Genomic DNA, 16,483 nt, shown 5'->3' on the forward strand with positions numbered 1-16,483 from the left:
AGGAAAAACATTTATATTTTTTTGTTTGAAAATAAAACAAAAATAAAAAAAAATATGCAAAAGAAGCTGAAAATTGGAACATAAGAAACCACTTATAAATTGTAATAATGCTGATTCATAGATAATTTTCCTTACATATAAGACAACTTATGTTTGTACGAAGCCATTGATCAAGTAAAAGAGCATAGACATGTTCCATTGTTGAAATTTTCGAAGCATACTGTGCGTGTATCATTTTCTTCTTCTGTAATTGGAGGCCTATTAGTTCCCTCAAAATTGGTGATAATAAGGTCGAAGTCGAGCCTTGCAATCGCGTTTTGGTTGTAGTCTGTGATGGTAAGAATAACTTAAAGATCATCAGTTATGTTATTGTCTTCGGATGTTTGTAAATTCATCATGTATTGGGTTGTTTCTTGAATAAGGACGGTTGAGTCGGGATGTTCTATTTCATGGTATGTTAATATGAACTCCATACCTTTGTTGAGTTATTAAAATTACCTTGATTGCCGATGATAGATTGTAGCTGGAAATCATTAATAGATTGTTGTGTATTGGACATGTGTATGTAGATTTGGAGTGTATGATGGAGGTGTGAGAACTTATAAGAGAAAAATGGTTTCTTATTCATTCTTTGGTTATTTGTGTGAATTCAAAGTTGAAAGTAATGTAAGATAATATAGCTATGTATGGTGATGGTGAGCTTAAGTTATTGATTTTCTCGACTTTTTGTAACATTTTGTTAAATTATCTATAATAATTTATATTTAGTGTGGATTTGTAAGAGAGTATATTATGTTCTTTATCTATAACTATTATTTAAAATTGGTTCAGGATTCTTATGTTCTTAGCTTCATAAATCCTTAAACGAACTATTAGCTTGGTTTTATGGCTTGGCTAAAATTTTGGAAAACATAGTAATGGGATGTGATTCTTTTTTTATATACTATAATCGGGGTTAATGCATTGATCTCACACAAAAAAAAATAGTTACAGAACTAAAAATCATGAATCTTGGAAATACATGTGACTTCTTACGTTACTTTGTATAAATTTAACTTGGTTTTGGCTTTATAGTAAAACATCGGATTCGTCTTTATTGACATAGATAACAAAATAGAACTTTCATCAGTTATGCATCTCTTGGGAATTTGAGATGTACCATGTAGTCAGAAAATGGCTTACAATAGAAGTCTAAGCCTTAGACTCTAAGGGCTTATGTTTGGTACATGACTCGAGCCAAGTACTTCTCCAGCATCTTCACTTCTACTTTGCTTCCATTGTAAAGCGGAACCCATTGATGAATATATCTGAATCCCTATGATTTTTTTTTTGTCTGATGACACCCAAACGTTGGATATAAGCTACTGTAATAAACTAAACATGAAATGTGTTTTGAGTTACCTTGGTCGGTTGGATATAGTACTCTCTGGTGACCATATGATCATTTTCCTCAACCTTGTTCAACATGAAACTCTTCGGTGCACACTCATACAAAAGCTTAAGCATTCCATTTTTGCTCTTGGCAGCACCCATAAATCCCACTGTACAACAAATTCCTGTGAAAATTTCCGACCAAACTTCCAATGTACCTAGCCGAGTAAGATTTTTCATGTGGACCAGGGTCCTTGAGATCATCAATGTACTTCCTCAGACTCTCGTCCCACATCTGGTAGTTTTCTTCTTTGAAATAGTATATTTTCCCGGTTTTAGGGATCTCAATGTTCTCTTGCGTGAGGACAAACTCGCCGTGCATAATAACAAAGATAACTGAGCTCCAGTACATACAGTAGCCGGCTGCTAGCAAGTTGTGCCCAGGTTGTCACGCGTTTGCTATACATATTTGTTCTTCTGACCAAAGTTGCAAGGAACATACAGCAGTAGATCAACAACATTATGAACATTGTGTATCTTTTCTGAGTGGCCATGTGGAAGGTGAAAGGGAGAGTAGTTCATTTACATTGGAAATATCATTGGAGTGGTAGGGGCTGTAGACACCTTTTATGGAACCGGTGGAAACTGCAGCGATGATGTTGGAGGAACCGTCGAGAGGATCGAAGCTAACTATGTTGTTGTCGGAGCAATAATTTAACATGAGCAATCAGAAAGAATCAGATCAAGAACTCGAGTTCAAAGAACCATTCATCAATTAGTAACACAACACACTCTCAAAATATTATTAACAAAAAACCATTTTTCCTCTTTGGTTTCAAAATTCAGACACACTGAGATAGAGGGTTGAATCAAGGAGCAGTTGTGATGATGCACTATGCAAACTTGTAAAACATGTCCTCGTAAACATTTAACTGGTTGAAACAATTTTTGAGTGTATTACTACAGAGCCCTGACTTGGCCCAGAAGCCATGACTTTGCTGCCCAAGTTGATTCCCGGGTCCTGCCAGAGACAGAGCCAGGAAAGTGAAGAAGAGTCATTGAACAAATATTCTAAAGCTGCAACTTCAGGTATTCAGCCACATAAACAAATGTGCATAGTTCTTAAAAGTGATAACCAGGAACCAACATAATTATAGCGTAGAGATTTTCATATACCTGATTGATGCAAAAGTTAGCTAAAACTTTCGTGTGACGAAGACTACTCCAGCAGCTTGCTGGTAACTCTTTGGAGCAACCCTTTGCATATTAACCTCGTGGAAGCATGACCATAGCTTTTTAAGAGTTTTCAATATCTCATTAAAAACATTGCACGTTTTAGCCGTGTATAAGGTGGTTAGTGATTTCATTTCTTTGACCATGAAAGAAGTTTAAATCTAAAACAATAAAGTATTAGGCTATGTATATCACCTATGTGTATAACCACTATCTGTAAGCCCTCATCTGTTTTACTTGAAGACACGTGATTGTGGAACATGACAAAACCAACAAAAAAAAAACTTGACAAAGCCTACAAACATTGTAAGAAAGTAAGTTGACTACTATGATCAGGTCAAACCATAGATTTAGAAGAGTGGATGTTTAACAGTGATGGATAAAACATACTGACAGGAAGACCAAGTTGTCTCATGCATCTGCTGTGGATTTCAACGTATTCTTGATAAGACTGCAAAAAACAAACAAACAAAAAAGTAAGCACAAGACTTTGTCAAAGATTAAGACAAAAAACATCAACCTCAAAACTGGCGCTCATGATGCTTCTCAAGAAGCATAAAAAAGCCCCTTTTGATGCAAAACTTGAGCTAAACCCTGAGATATAGTTGAATATGGATCAGATATATCCCGGATGTTTTTAAAAAAAAAACACTACAAACTTTTTCACCAAGTTTCCAGTTCTGTGCCATAAGCATCTTTGAACCAAACTAACAACATGATTTACAAAAAGATATGTTATAAGCAGATATGCGACTACCATTTTAAGAAAAATCATCATCGGTTAGGCTACTCGCTAGAGGGCTCTCCAAAAGCAAACCCCATGAATTGGATCGTAAATACTTTTCTTTCTCCGGGAAATATTCTGAGGCTACACCATATCCTCTCTGTTGTGCAACATGGAATCTGCTGAGGTCATACTGGTTTGAGTAGACCGCAGAAGGGTAGGCATCCGTGTATGGCCCCACATATTGTTATGGTACTCTTCGTCTCCTGAGAAAGATGGAGGTTCAACTAGAGAAAAAGAACAAAATTTTAATTGAGCTTCAGAGAAATAAAAGAACTACAGAACAAATTCGTTTATAAAAGAAGTTAAACCTACGTCATTAGGCAGATATGGAATACAAAGTTTAAACAATTTCATACTTCCCAGAAACGCAGAAGATGCGTTACTACTGTATGTGTAATGAATCAGAAGGGTTGGATCTGGTGAAGAGTGAGATTCTGAGTATTATGCAACCCATTTATAATTGAACAAATTAAGGATTAGTGATTAAAATTAGGAAAGGGTAACTTATATCGACCCCGTGGAAGAGCTTTAATAAGAGAGTTAAAGGTGAATCTTAATGCTAGTTTCAATGAATATAAAAAGCGTTACAACGTTACGGCTCAGTTACGTCAGAGCCGGTGGAGTTTAGGATTTTCAAGCAGATGACCACCGTCGAGAAGGAGAAATGTTACATTGGGCTTTTATCATCTAAACACTAACCTAAGCGTGGCCCATTGAACTCGTGAACAGGAAGAGAATGCTGACGTGTCGCGAAAAGCCCTTATCTCCCTGCTGATGTGGCTTGATGAGTAGAGAGACAAGCATGTTTTATTGTATAAGATATGATGTACCGTCTAAACTCTTTGAAAATTCACACAAAACACACTATTGAAACAAAAAGGCCAAAACTCATAGTAGCCACCAATCCCTAACCAGACTAATATATAAACCTTAATAAAACTACACTCACCATCTATAATGACTACCACGAGAACATTACATTCACCAATTCAAATGTCACGACCACAAGTCCTGTCCCAAATCGATAATATTGGCCAACGAAGAGAAACACGAATCTACAGTTCCCCAATCCTCAACAGCTATAGCAATCTCGCTGGTCATCCCAGACCCTGATGTCGTTGCAGGAGACAGATTTTCCTGGAAAATGTTGCTTTTCCATCCACCAACGTTCTCAGTCTCATGGTTAGAGAAAGAATACGTCTTGAAAATGTCCTTCTTGTACTCCAGATCTTCAAGACTTATCATCACTTCCTCGGTTTTCGTCGGTTTAATGTCTTCGGTTTGCTCTGTTAAACCAACTCTGTTTCCTTCTTCGACCATCATCGAAACAGAGAAGCTCGTGGCCGTCGTCTTTGGGGATGTACTGTTGTTGTTACAAGTGTGGGTCCCGACATACTTCACTTCAAAAATCGAAGGATCTTCGTCGGATCTCTGGACTTGCTTCACTGCTGGACACTTCTTCGTGAATCGATGCGTGCATCTGAAGTATCCTCTGTAATAATAACAGAAACAGAGACATACTTTAGCAAATGCCCAGAAAAACAAAACAAAGTTAAAAACTATGTAACTTTAGGAAATCTTACCTAGGGTTTGAGGATCCATGAATCTCTTTTTGCCCGTATTTTCTCCAGCAATATCCATCATCAATCGAACCTGTTCCGACAAAAACCTTAACTTCCTCTGTCTTCTTGTCCGATAATTTTCTGCAAACCACAAAAGCAAAATTCAGACACGTGAGATCTCGACCCAAACCAACAGACAAATAATGACTCTTTAAGCTCCAATCTACCTCTTCTTAGACAAGGTTTTAGAATCCTTGTCTTCGATCTCACGGCTTCTCTTAAGGATGTTCTTGTCGTCTTCCTTGAAACTCAACATGAGAATTGCATTCTGGTAAATGCGGAGGATTTCAGAGATCATGATCTTGCTAGATTCAACAGAAGAAGTGTGTTTGAGATTGCTTATCAATCGTTTGGCAAGCTCTCTCCCTTGTTCCAATTCGTTGATCACTAGTTTCTCTTCCATCGCCATTAAAATTAAGAACCTTTTTTAGAATTCTATGTGTGTTTCGTTTTTAGAGAGTTTGATGAAATGTGAGTTTCGTGTGATGTGCCATTAGTATTTATAATGATGAGACGAATCTATCTATGTTGTATACCTTGTGCTTTTACGATAAGTTTTATTCTTTTATTATTATTTCTCCTTTTGTTTTAAGCTTAGACTAAGAAGTTGGGTGGAAAAGAGAAGGATCTTGGAGGGAAATTGACAAAAGGACTACTAACTACTATTATTTTCCCCTGTTTCTCTTTATAGTATTTTCAAATTTATAAAACTGCTAAAGTTATTTTACAATGCAGAAAATAGTATTTTTTATTTAGCTGATATAATTTTTATTAGTATCTATAAGATGTAGTAAATGCATACTCCAATGTATTTTTCTAGAATAGTAATTTTTAAATATAAAGTAAAAAATAAAAAAATTCTATTTCTTTTTCTGTAAAAATGAAATAGAATTGGGCTGGTTATCTCTATTTGTTTCTATATAGATAAAAACAGCAATAGATTGGAGATGGTCTCTCTCTCTTCGATCACAGTAGAAATCAATATGATGGCTATGATTCAGCCGAGTAAACAAATAAACAAATCATCTTCAAAGAGACCTCCCAGTCCTACCGCGTTATAGGAATCCAGTTGAATGTATTATCTTTTGCTTCCGGTGACGTGAGGCCTGTGATGTCATGCCAATTTTGATTAACCTTTTTTATAATTTTACATTCAGTGATATCATACATCGATTATATAACTAATTATGTTTTTTATAAGGAGTCAAAGATGGAGATTACATGACCCTAAAAGCAAATCGAGAATCTTTGGATCGCATCAAACCATGCAGTGTGGATTAAAGACTAATGCGCCTATCCCTTTCACACAATTGACAGCGACGTATTATCATTATCATTAGCATTATCATTAGCATTATCAATGTGGTTGGAAAGAAAATACATAGAACTGAACAAAAGGATACACAACAGATGAAAAAGTTAGAATAATGTTTTGATTATTTTAAATTGCAAAGTAAGCTGTAACTGTTATCGTAGATCAAAGCTAAACGAGTTTTTTTCTTAATTAAAAGTTTTATGGAGAAGATCCCCTTAATTTAGCTTTATATGCTTTGTGCCCAGCGTGACATTTTTCATTTAAACATTTTTCTTGTACAACGAACTCTTGTGTATGTGATACCCTTTTGTTTATGTAATTATACGCTTGGTAATAGCGTTATGCATTTGACATGTTCATCGTAAAGAATGCAAACCATACAAAATATCATGTAGCCTATGAATAATGGATACTATTGATATATATCCACGTCCCTGTATGTTTCTCGGTTATCAATAAACCTCGGAGCTTTCTGAGTACAAACTTATTATCTTTTTGGAAGTTAGTGAATTAGAGGCTGCTGACAAAGTTTCACTTAATAAAACTAAATTAAGATTTCAAATGGTCGTTTGATCTATGCAACGCGTCTACTTCTTTTAATGACGCGTCTGAATTAATGTATAGTTTATGTTTCACTAAACTAAGTAAACTGACCGTGGTATATACGTGCACATGGCCTTTTCGTGGTGGGTTAGTAACTTTACTCGTGATTATAAAATAATTAATCAAACACAAAAGGACCATATCTTTTTGTTTTTTTGCTAAAGAAATGGACCATATCATAAGTGGTTTTAATTACTTAAACTGTGGACTGTTGTTACTTTGAAGTTTGAAGTTTGGACTGATAACATCTAACGCCTAAAGACTACATAATTAGTGGTTTGTAACTTTGTCTCAAACTTGTTCCTAATTATATATCTAATCTATTAAAACTGAAATAAATTTGAAAAATAAACCTTGATTCATCTTAAATATTACAAGTTTTGCCATTGAGTTCCTTGCTTCCTTTATTAAACGGGTTTTGTAATTTAATTACAACCCATTTAGCTAACACACGTGTTATGTTTGTTCCTATTAACAATTGATTTTATTTTTCAAAAACAATGTTAGCTATATTGACTATCTTAACAAAAGGTTCCTAAAAAGTTGACAATCAAGATAGATATTATTAGCGTGAATAATTTTGTTATAATTTATTAAAAAAAAAAATATTACATTTTACTTATTCTCTAAGTTTGCATTCCCATATATGTTACATAGCCTAAATGTCATAGGTAAATCATAATATTCTATAACTAAACAAAATATTCCAAATTGTTATCCAATCAATTAAAAGCCATGCTTAAAAAATAACACAACCAATTAATATTCTTTAAAAAAAAAATTCTAGAAACTATATTTAAACTAATTTAAAAATAGTTACCCTATTTCATGCGATATAAACAAATAATAAAATTAATTGTCATATAAATGCTTAGGTTTTTTTATTTAAAAATGATATATTATGTTCTACTTAATTTTTGGAGCAATGATAACATCTTTTTAAACCTAGAGTCTACTTTCCATTTATATATATTTCTCCTCTGTTTCTTCTCTACCTATCCGCAAATCATAGAAAACATGACAAATACCAAAAATGTCTCCTCTTAAAGATGTCATTTATTTAAAGGTATAAATTGTTTTTAACATTTAATAAATATTAAAACATATATCATTTTTATCATGAATAACAATATTATTTTTATCATTTTTCTGGTTTCACCCTTTTACCAGTAAAGTTTTACCATTCATATTTTTACATTTTATTTGATGTTTTAATTTTAAAGACAAGTGTGTTAACTATATTTTCAAACATCAGTTTTTTCAAATAGAATTACAAAACTTAAAACATCAATAATTTGTATTCAAAAGGAGTATATAATAACTAACTTCAAAATTTGATTTTTTTAAATGAATAACATATATAATTTTTTTCTTCACAAAATACGTACTCCATTTACATTATATGTATATAACTTATTTTCTAACTCAAAATTTTAGGGTATAACTATAATATAAGGTTAACATTGAAACAAAAAGAACAAAATTAAATACTTATTGTATTACTATCATTTCTTTTTCCTAAGAAAATAATTCAATACAAAAAATCAATAATATCTTACAATAGTATATAATAAGAAACAAAACAACATTCAAGAAAAAATGAGACAATATTCACTGCTAAAGACAATAAATTAAATTAGATTGATCAAATATGCTATAAATTGTTGTATTCAAAAATACGTATTAAACAAATATTTAATATTTGTAATTTTGTAAAATACATATATTCAATCATATTAAAAATAAAAAATATAAAAGTTAATACGAACACTCGTGCAGACGCACGAGTCAAAATCTAGTCTTGTGTTTAAACACGGATACAATACCGTATCAATGCATACGCCCACAAGAACTCCAATGTTTATAACATCAGAAATTATATGATTGCTTCATATTTATAAAATTGCTTAGAAGATGCGGATAACTTTTTAAGAAAGTATTTTAACCATAAGCAGATCTTCCTAAACTAGCTTATCTTCAACTTGTCATAAAAAACATATATGTTCTAGATTCGAGTAGCAATATGTCATGGTGAAGGACTAACACTCAGAGAAAAACAATGAACCCAAGTTTCCCAAACCAAATGTATTCATTCTGCTGCACGGGAATTTAGTAATGACAGAAAAGAAAAAAAGAAAAAAAATTAGTAATGACATAAAATACGTCAAATTAAATATAAAACGATGTTTGACCAGAGTTTGGTGTAACACTATATATTCTTCACACCAAATATTTAATATACATGTTTTATTATGTTTCATTTAATAATATAGTTCACTTATTATTATTAATTACTTCAAATTTGCAACTAAAAATAAAGATACTGTATTATTTGAATTTGTTTTTTTATTTTACATAATTAAAATACTTTTATTTTATTTTCAAGTAAGAAATCATTAATGGGTTATTATCATTTTCTTTATATTGTAAAAAATAAAATATCATAGAACTTTTATATTTTATTTTATTTTCAATTAAGAAATCACTAAATGATTATTATCATTTACTTTATATTGTAATATTTTTATTTTAAAATATCAGTTATAATATTTATTTAAGTTATATTTAAGTAGTAGTGAACAATTAATAATATTACATTATTGTAAAGTTAGATTTAATAGTAAATAATTAAAACTTTATGTAAAACTATTAAATTCACCAAACATTAAAATAACATTTTTATTTTATTTTATTTTATAGTATAGTTACACTTGTATCACTAACTAATACAAATTTTATTAAAATAAATTTATTATTTTATTATGTGCTTTTCATAATTAATATTTTGTAATTTTTAATATAATATTTTATATAAAATAAATATGGAAAAGTTATAATATTTTTAAACCGAAAAATATAAATGTAAATAAATTTTATAAACATAGAATTATATAATTTAACAAACATAATATCTAAGTGTGAAAACAGTTATTTATCAATTAAAATAATTAAAATATAAAAATTATTAAACTGAACACATCAAATATATATAATATTACTTTTAGGGAAATAATTGGTGTTATGGTTATAGATGACAAAAAATATGATAACCAAAACATCAATATAGTGTAATTTTAACACTAAATTTGATGTCATGGTTGGAGATGTCCGGGAGGATAAAAACGAAGAACCATTGAAAATTCAGAATGGAATACAAAATATCTGATAATTAATATTTAAAACTAAGCAAATGCCTATAATATTAGGCAAATATTTAAGAGTCAACTTACTCAAAATAAATAAAGAATTTGATAACTAAGCAAATGCCTATAATAGTAAAATATAAAATTAAACAGTTGGAGAGAGAAAGACAAAATTACTTGTGAGTCCTCGAAATAGTTTGCTTCTTTATATCTGGCAAGTAGAAAGTATATTTATTTATGGGTTAATTTGTTGAATGACTATATTAAAAAAAAATATTATTTTTGTAGTAAAAAAGTAGAGAGAGATAGGAAAAAAAGAAAGAGAGAGGATATGGTGAAATATAGTTTTTTTTTTAATTATATGCTCAAATTGCCCTATTTATATCTTTTGTTTTATTTTATTTTTGATTCCCAAAACAGTTTTTTCATAAAATGCAATGTACTTAGCTTTTCAGGCTTAGCATTGTAAATGGTTAGGAAACAACTTTGTTTACACGTTTGACCAAGTAAATATGTAGAACTAATTTTCTTCCGTTGGTTTTACTATGTAGATTGGTTTTTCTTTTTGAAACATGCTATGTAGAATGGTTACGAAACATAACTTATCCTTTCAAATTTGCAAGTCAAAACCATTAGGTGCTAGAGGGTCACTGTTAGACAATGGGCAAAATAGTAAGTTTGAGTTAAAATTTAGTTCACATATGTACTAGTTAATTAATTAATAAAACTAATACCAACAATCAATATATGATGTTCGCCATACCGAAAATTTCAGCAGCCACGCAAAGTGCGAGTCTTGTTAGATGATAAGCACGTGTGAAAACATCTTAACACTTTCATTGTATTTGTCTTTTAGATTAAAGTGGTTGTATTTTCAACATGGCTATGACTAGCTATGAGCCTACGAGCAACAACAAAATCTCCATAATGATATAGAATTTTTGAAAAATCCGATAACTTTAATCTAAAAGTCAAATATAACGAAACATCTAATATACATATATATATAATTAATTTGCTAGGCTTTCTCTCAGTTCATGTCCAAATTTGTATTATATGATGAATATGATATTGTCTATTTGGAATATTAGAATTAATCTTGAGAATTAGAGTTAAATCCGCAGAGTTGCGGATTAAAATCTGCGTAGATTTACTTTTAAGTTCATTTCCAAAAAGTTTTGTATTATTCAAAATTATATATTTTTTATATATTGGACAATATTTATCTAAATTTCTAATGTGGAATTTGAATTCACATTTCTCATTTTTAATATAATTAATACAGTATAGTTGCAGAAAATCAAATGATGTAAACAATGACTAATGAGACATCATAGAATTTTTGGAAAGAAAATTGTAAAGTAGCACGTATTTTTGATAAATGAAAAATATCCATAGAGTTGAAATGGAACGCCAGAAATAAAGATATGTATTTTTGACATTGGTTGGATAATAAAAAAAGTGAAATTGCATCTCGTATACACAATTTTTCTAATAATTAACTCAATTGGGTGTGACTGGTAACCATCATAGGAACAATAAGAACATATAGAAAATGAATAAGTAGAAATAAAATTTTAGGAATGAAGAGGAATGATGGTTTCTTATCAAAATTAATGAAGAATTGATTTGTTCTATAATTCTTTACAAACAAAGGAATGAAGAGGAATGAAAAGAAAAACCTATTCCTCGTGAATGGTAAAAATTTTAAGGAATACCAAGGAACATAGTGTTCTTCCTCGTTCCCTTGGTCACCAGTCACATCCTAAATCCCACGCCATGATATCTTTGTCGATAGACACAACTTGTCACATCATGTGTATTTATCTAATTTCCAACTTTTTTGACTCATAAAAAAACTTGTCTGATTAAAAGGAAACCTTTGCGTTTTATATTCGACTTCGCCACTCTATATACATGATCATTGTATAAGAACCTCAAAGCTATATTGGGGACTCTGTATACATCAATAACTTCGCCACTTCTTTATTCCATACATGGCAATGTATAAGAATTCAAAGCTATATTCATCAACAGTGGCAGACCCACTTGAGGACTAATGGTGTCAGTTGACACCACAAAAATAATATAAAACGTTATGATAGGTGGCCTATTTGGTTAGGTAGTGCATGGCTGAACCCACAAAACACAAGTTCGATTGTCCCCAACCACACTGTTGAACTTCGCCACTCTGTATACATCAATAACTTCGCCATTGCAAGGTTTTTTTCTTTATGGAGAAATAAAGGTTCAAGCAGCTGCATTAAGGCTGCACCCAGAACGTCATGATTGTTATGAATCATATATATTCTGCATCTGATGCAGCATCATCCCTTCCATTGGCGCCAACCGGATGATTCAAATCATCCTTGATTCGTTTTGGTTTTAAGTTATTTCTTTTCTATTATTTGGGCTTTGGGTTTTAATTTGAATGACGGTTTATGATATCCTTATCTTATTAGTGTTTGTCTTAAAGGATGGATATATAAACATAGTTTTGTCTTCCTTATTTGATATGTTTGATTTTATAATAGAAGAGCTTTGCTTTTATCCCTTGTTTAGATTCGATTAAATTCATCAAAACAGAAAGTTGGTCTCAAGAAGCTATCGAAAGAAACTCTTGATCGATCCAAGAACAGGTCTCGAAGAATCCTAAATTCTTAGATCGACCGTTCACCCATTCGTACGATGCGCTAGGTTGGTATCAGAGCTCTGCTACGCTCCGAAACTTTCTCAACCACTACGATGGTTCGAAAAACTCGTTCTCAGCAATTCGTTGATGACGAAGATATCCCCGCTACTCAACATTCCGTCAATGAGCTTCAGGCTCAAGTTACAGCGCTTGTGGCCGCGGTAGCCGTGTTAACCACGCAGAACGCCACTCCAGCACTTCGCAGCAGACGCGACACATGACCTAATAACCATGACGACTCGGAGGAAGAAGAAGACGACGATGACAATCCGTTCGCTCCTCTCCGACGAACTAACCAGAACCGCAACAACAATAACGACTCCGACTCCGATAGCGACGTCATAAAAAAATCGTGGAAATCTAGTTTCAAACTTGAGATTTTGGAATTTAAGGGTTCAACCATACCAGAAGAATTGTTGGGTTGGTTTGTCACCGTCGAAAAGATTCTTGAGTTCAAAGAAATCCCATTGGATCGTTGTGACCCCTTTATCGAAATACGATTCCGAGATCGTGCAGCTGCCTGGTGGTCGCAAACAAAAACAACGCGCACTCGTCTAGGGAAATCTAAAATCTCTACTTGGGCTAAACTCAAGAAGGAGATGCAAAAAAAAAAATTTCCTTACAATTACGATCAACTAATGTTCCAAAAACTGCAGTCTTTGGCAAGGGAGTCGAACTGTTGATGAATATGCAACAGAATTCTTTAAGATGATCAATTGTGTGGAGGTACGAGATTCAGAGCAACAACTGGTCATGCGATTTATTGGAGGCCTACGTCAACAAATTCAGCTCACCTTGAATCTTTTTCAACCACAGTCCTTCTCTGAAGCTCACCAACAAGCTATAACAGTGGAGAATCAATCTCGTATGGGTTCTCACCCTTGGGGTTCCACCCGACAGAGCCCACGCCTGACGCCACCACCAACAAGTCGGAGACATCAATTGTCCCAGCAAATGCAGCACAACAGGCGCGACCGGGAGGGCTCCGGTGTTTCACGTGTGGTGAATTTGGCCATCGCCAGTCAGCATGTCCAACACGTACACGTCGAGGACTGCTCTTAGAAGAAGTAAACGATGATCAAGAGCCAATTTATGACGAAGAATCAGAGGAAGTAAAGGAAGTTTACCCCAACACTGGCCATCTCCCTGTGGTCCGATGTTCATACCTTGCGCCTCATTCTGATGTGAAATATCCCCAGCGCAACAAACTTTTTCAATCTTGCTGTACAATCAACGGCAAAGTTTGTACATTTGTGATCGATTCGGGTAGTTCTGAGAATGTTATCGCAGCAGATGCTATAGCTAAACTTTCTCTCAAAGACGAACCTCATCCCTCACCATATAAACTAGCTTGGCTCCAGAAGGATCATGATTTGATAGTGACTCGCCTAGCTCTTGTTTCTTTCTCAGTCAGTTCATCCTACAAAGACAACGTGTATTGTGACATCGCTCCGATGGACGCATGTCATCTCTTATTGGGCAGACCGTGGGAATTTGATAGACGCATCATTCATGGCGGCTCCCTCAACACCTACAGTTTTATATTTGAAAACCGCAAACTAGTGTAAAAGCCAGCACCAACAGAAACTTCTACTCTCTCTCAATCGACAAATCCAGTTTTGTTCTTGCAGAAGAAACCCTTTGTGGCCTCGATGCGTGAAACCGGTCTGGTCTTGGTGCTCATTACCAAACCAACGACCATAACACAATCCCCACACGTACCAGAAGACTTTCACCACGTCCTTGCTGACTTCGCTGATGTTTTTCCAAACGACTTACCGGAGGGTTTACCGCCTCTTCGCGACATCCAACACAGCATCGACTTCTTACCAGACGCGGCTTTACCAAATCGTGCCCATTACCGAATGAGCCTGAGTGAACACGAAGAATTGCGACGGCAAGTAGAGGATCTTTTGGCAAAAGGGTTTTTGCGAGAAATCATGTCCCCATGTGCGGTTCCTGCCTTACTCATCCCTAAGAAAGATGGATCATGGCGTATGTGCGTTGACAGTCGAGCCATCAACAAAATTACAGTACGTTACCGGTTCCCTATTCCTCGCCTAGACGATTTACTCGACCAAATAGGCACGGCGACCATATTTTCGAAGCTGGACTTAAGAAGTGGTTACCATCAAATTCGGATCAATCCAGGAGATGAGTGGAAGACGGCTTTCAAAACCCGTGAAGGACTTTTCGAATGGCTCGTTATTCCCTTCGGATTATCCAATGCCCCTAGCACTTTTATGCGGGTTATGAATCAATCCCTTCGTCCTTTCATTGGTAAATTCGTGGTCGTTTATTTTGACGATATTTTGATCTTTAGTCACACAACAAAAGATCATATTCGTCACTTGGCCGAGGTTTTGGCTGTTCTACGCAGAGACAAGTTGTACGCTACATTGAAAAAGTGTGAGTTTGGATCACCACAGGTTCACTTCCTTGGCTATATTGTCTCTGCAGATGGTTTGGCCGTGGATCCTAGCAAAGTTACGGCCATACAAACCTGGCCAACACCAGCTACCATCACTGAGGTACAAAGCTTTCACGGTCTTGCCTCTTTTTATCGACGTTCCACACTTCAGTGCCCTCATGGCGCCAATGACGGATTGTATCCGTGAGAGTCAGTTCACATGGACGGCAGAGGCTGACCGCGCCTTTTCTCTAATCAAGGAGAAGCTTTGTTCCGCTCTAGTTCTGGCCCTCCCCGACTTCTCGGTCGTGTTCGAACTCCACACTGATGCCTCCAAGATAGGGATTGGTGCAGTGTTAAGTCAGAAGGGTCGTCCCATTGCTTTCTTTAGCGAAAAGCTAGCAGGTGCAAGGTTCCGCTATAGTACTTATAACATCGAATTTTATGCAATCGTACAAGCCATCAAGCACTGGCGACACTATTTGTTCCATAAGGAATTTGTTCTTTATACTGATCATGATGCGCTTAAACACCTCAGTAGTCAGGGGAAAGTGTCTTCTCTCCATGCGTCGTGGATAGCTTATTTGCAGCAGTTCTCTTTTGTCATTAAACACACAGCGGGTACGTCGAACCGTGTGGCCGACGCGTTAAGTAGACGGCGTTCACTCCTGGTCGTCCTTCATTCGTCGGTCTCGGGATTAAGTACCTTCGTGGAGCTTTACCCGACAGACCCTTATTTTGGGCCTATTTATGCATCTGCCATGGCTGGATCATCTTCAGAGTTCACCATCCACGATGACTTTCCATTTCGTGGGTCGCGGCTCTGTATACCCGACTGCAGTCTCCGCCTTCGGCTCATCTCTGAGCTTCACCAGGAGGGTCACGTGGGGCGTGATCGAACTCTCCACCTGCTTACCGCGTCGTACTTTTGGCCCACCCTACGCCGCGACGTCGAGCGTTTTGTAGAGCGGTGTGTTGTGTGTCAGACTTCGAAGGGCAGTGCATCTAACGCAGGTCTTTATCTTCCCCTTCCCATTCCCACTCAAATTTGGACAGACATCAGCATGGACTTTGTCGTCGGTCTTCCTCGCACTCAGCGTGGTTTTGACTCCATCTTTGTGGTCGTGGATCGTTTTTTAAAAATTTCTCACTTCATTCCGTGCAAGAAGACCAATGATGCTCTCCAGGTGGCTACTTTGTTCTTTCGCGACGTCTATCGTCTCCATGGGTTACCTCTTACGATTGTCTCGGACCGTGACTCCCGCTTTCTTGGTCACTTTTGGAGGTCTCTCTGGAAACAGTTAGGT

General features: G+C 34.8%; 1 protein-coding gene and 1 pseudogene across 1 annotated transcript; both read right to left on the minus strand.

Moving 5' to 3' along the window:
- Positions 1 to 170: 170 nt before the first annotated feature.
- On the minus strand, positions 171 to 2,155 carry LOC106329975 (annotated as a pseudogene).
- A 1,821-nt stretch (positions 2,156 to 3,976) lies between these two features.
- LOC106332527 (probable WRKY transcription factor 46) lies at positions 3,977 to 5,490 on the minus strand. The gene is made up of 3 exons (XM_013770993.1): positions 5,181 to 5,490; positions 4,975 to 5,094; positions 3,977 to 4,883 (listed from the first exon to the last, which is right to left on the minus strand). The coding sequence occupies exons 1-3, from the start codon at positions 5,420 to 5,422 to the stop codon at positions 4,388 to 4,390; spliced, it is 858 nt and encodes a 285-aa protein (XP_013626447.1). The 5' UTR covers positions 5,423 to 5,490; the 3' UTR covers positions 3,977 to 4,387.
- Between the last annotated feature and the right edge of the window lie 10,993 nt (positions 5,491 to 16,483).

Source organism: Brassica oleracea, chromosome C3 (genome assembly GCF_000695525.1).
Source record: "Brassica oleracea var. oleracea cultivar TO1000 chromosome C3, BOL, whole genome shotgun sequence".
NCBI classification, from domain to species: domain Eukaryota; kingdom Viridiplantae; phylum Streptophyta; class Magnoliopsida; order Brassicales; family Brassicaceae; genus Brassica; species Brassica oleracea.

Excerpts from the sequence above, each read along its gene's own strand:
- LOC106332527 (XM_013770993.1), bottom strand. The coding sequence starts at position 5,422 with ATGGCGATGGAAGAGAAACTAGTGATCAACGAATTGGAACAAGGGAGA. Across the intron at positions 5,095-5,180 it reads AAAACCTTGTCTAAGAAGAG|AAAATTATCGGACAAGAAGA; the intron begins GTAGATTGGAGC and ends TGTGGTTTGCAG. Across the intron at positions 4,884-4,974 it reads CATGGATCCTCAAACCCTAG|AGGATACTTCAGATGCACGC; the intron begins GTAAGATTTCCT and ends TTATTATTACAG.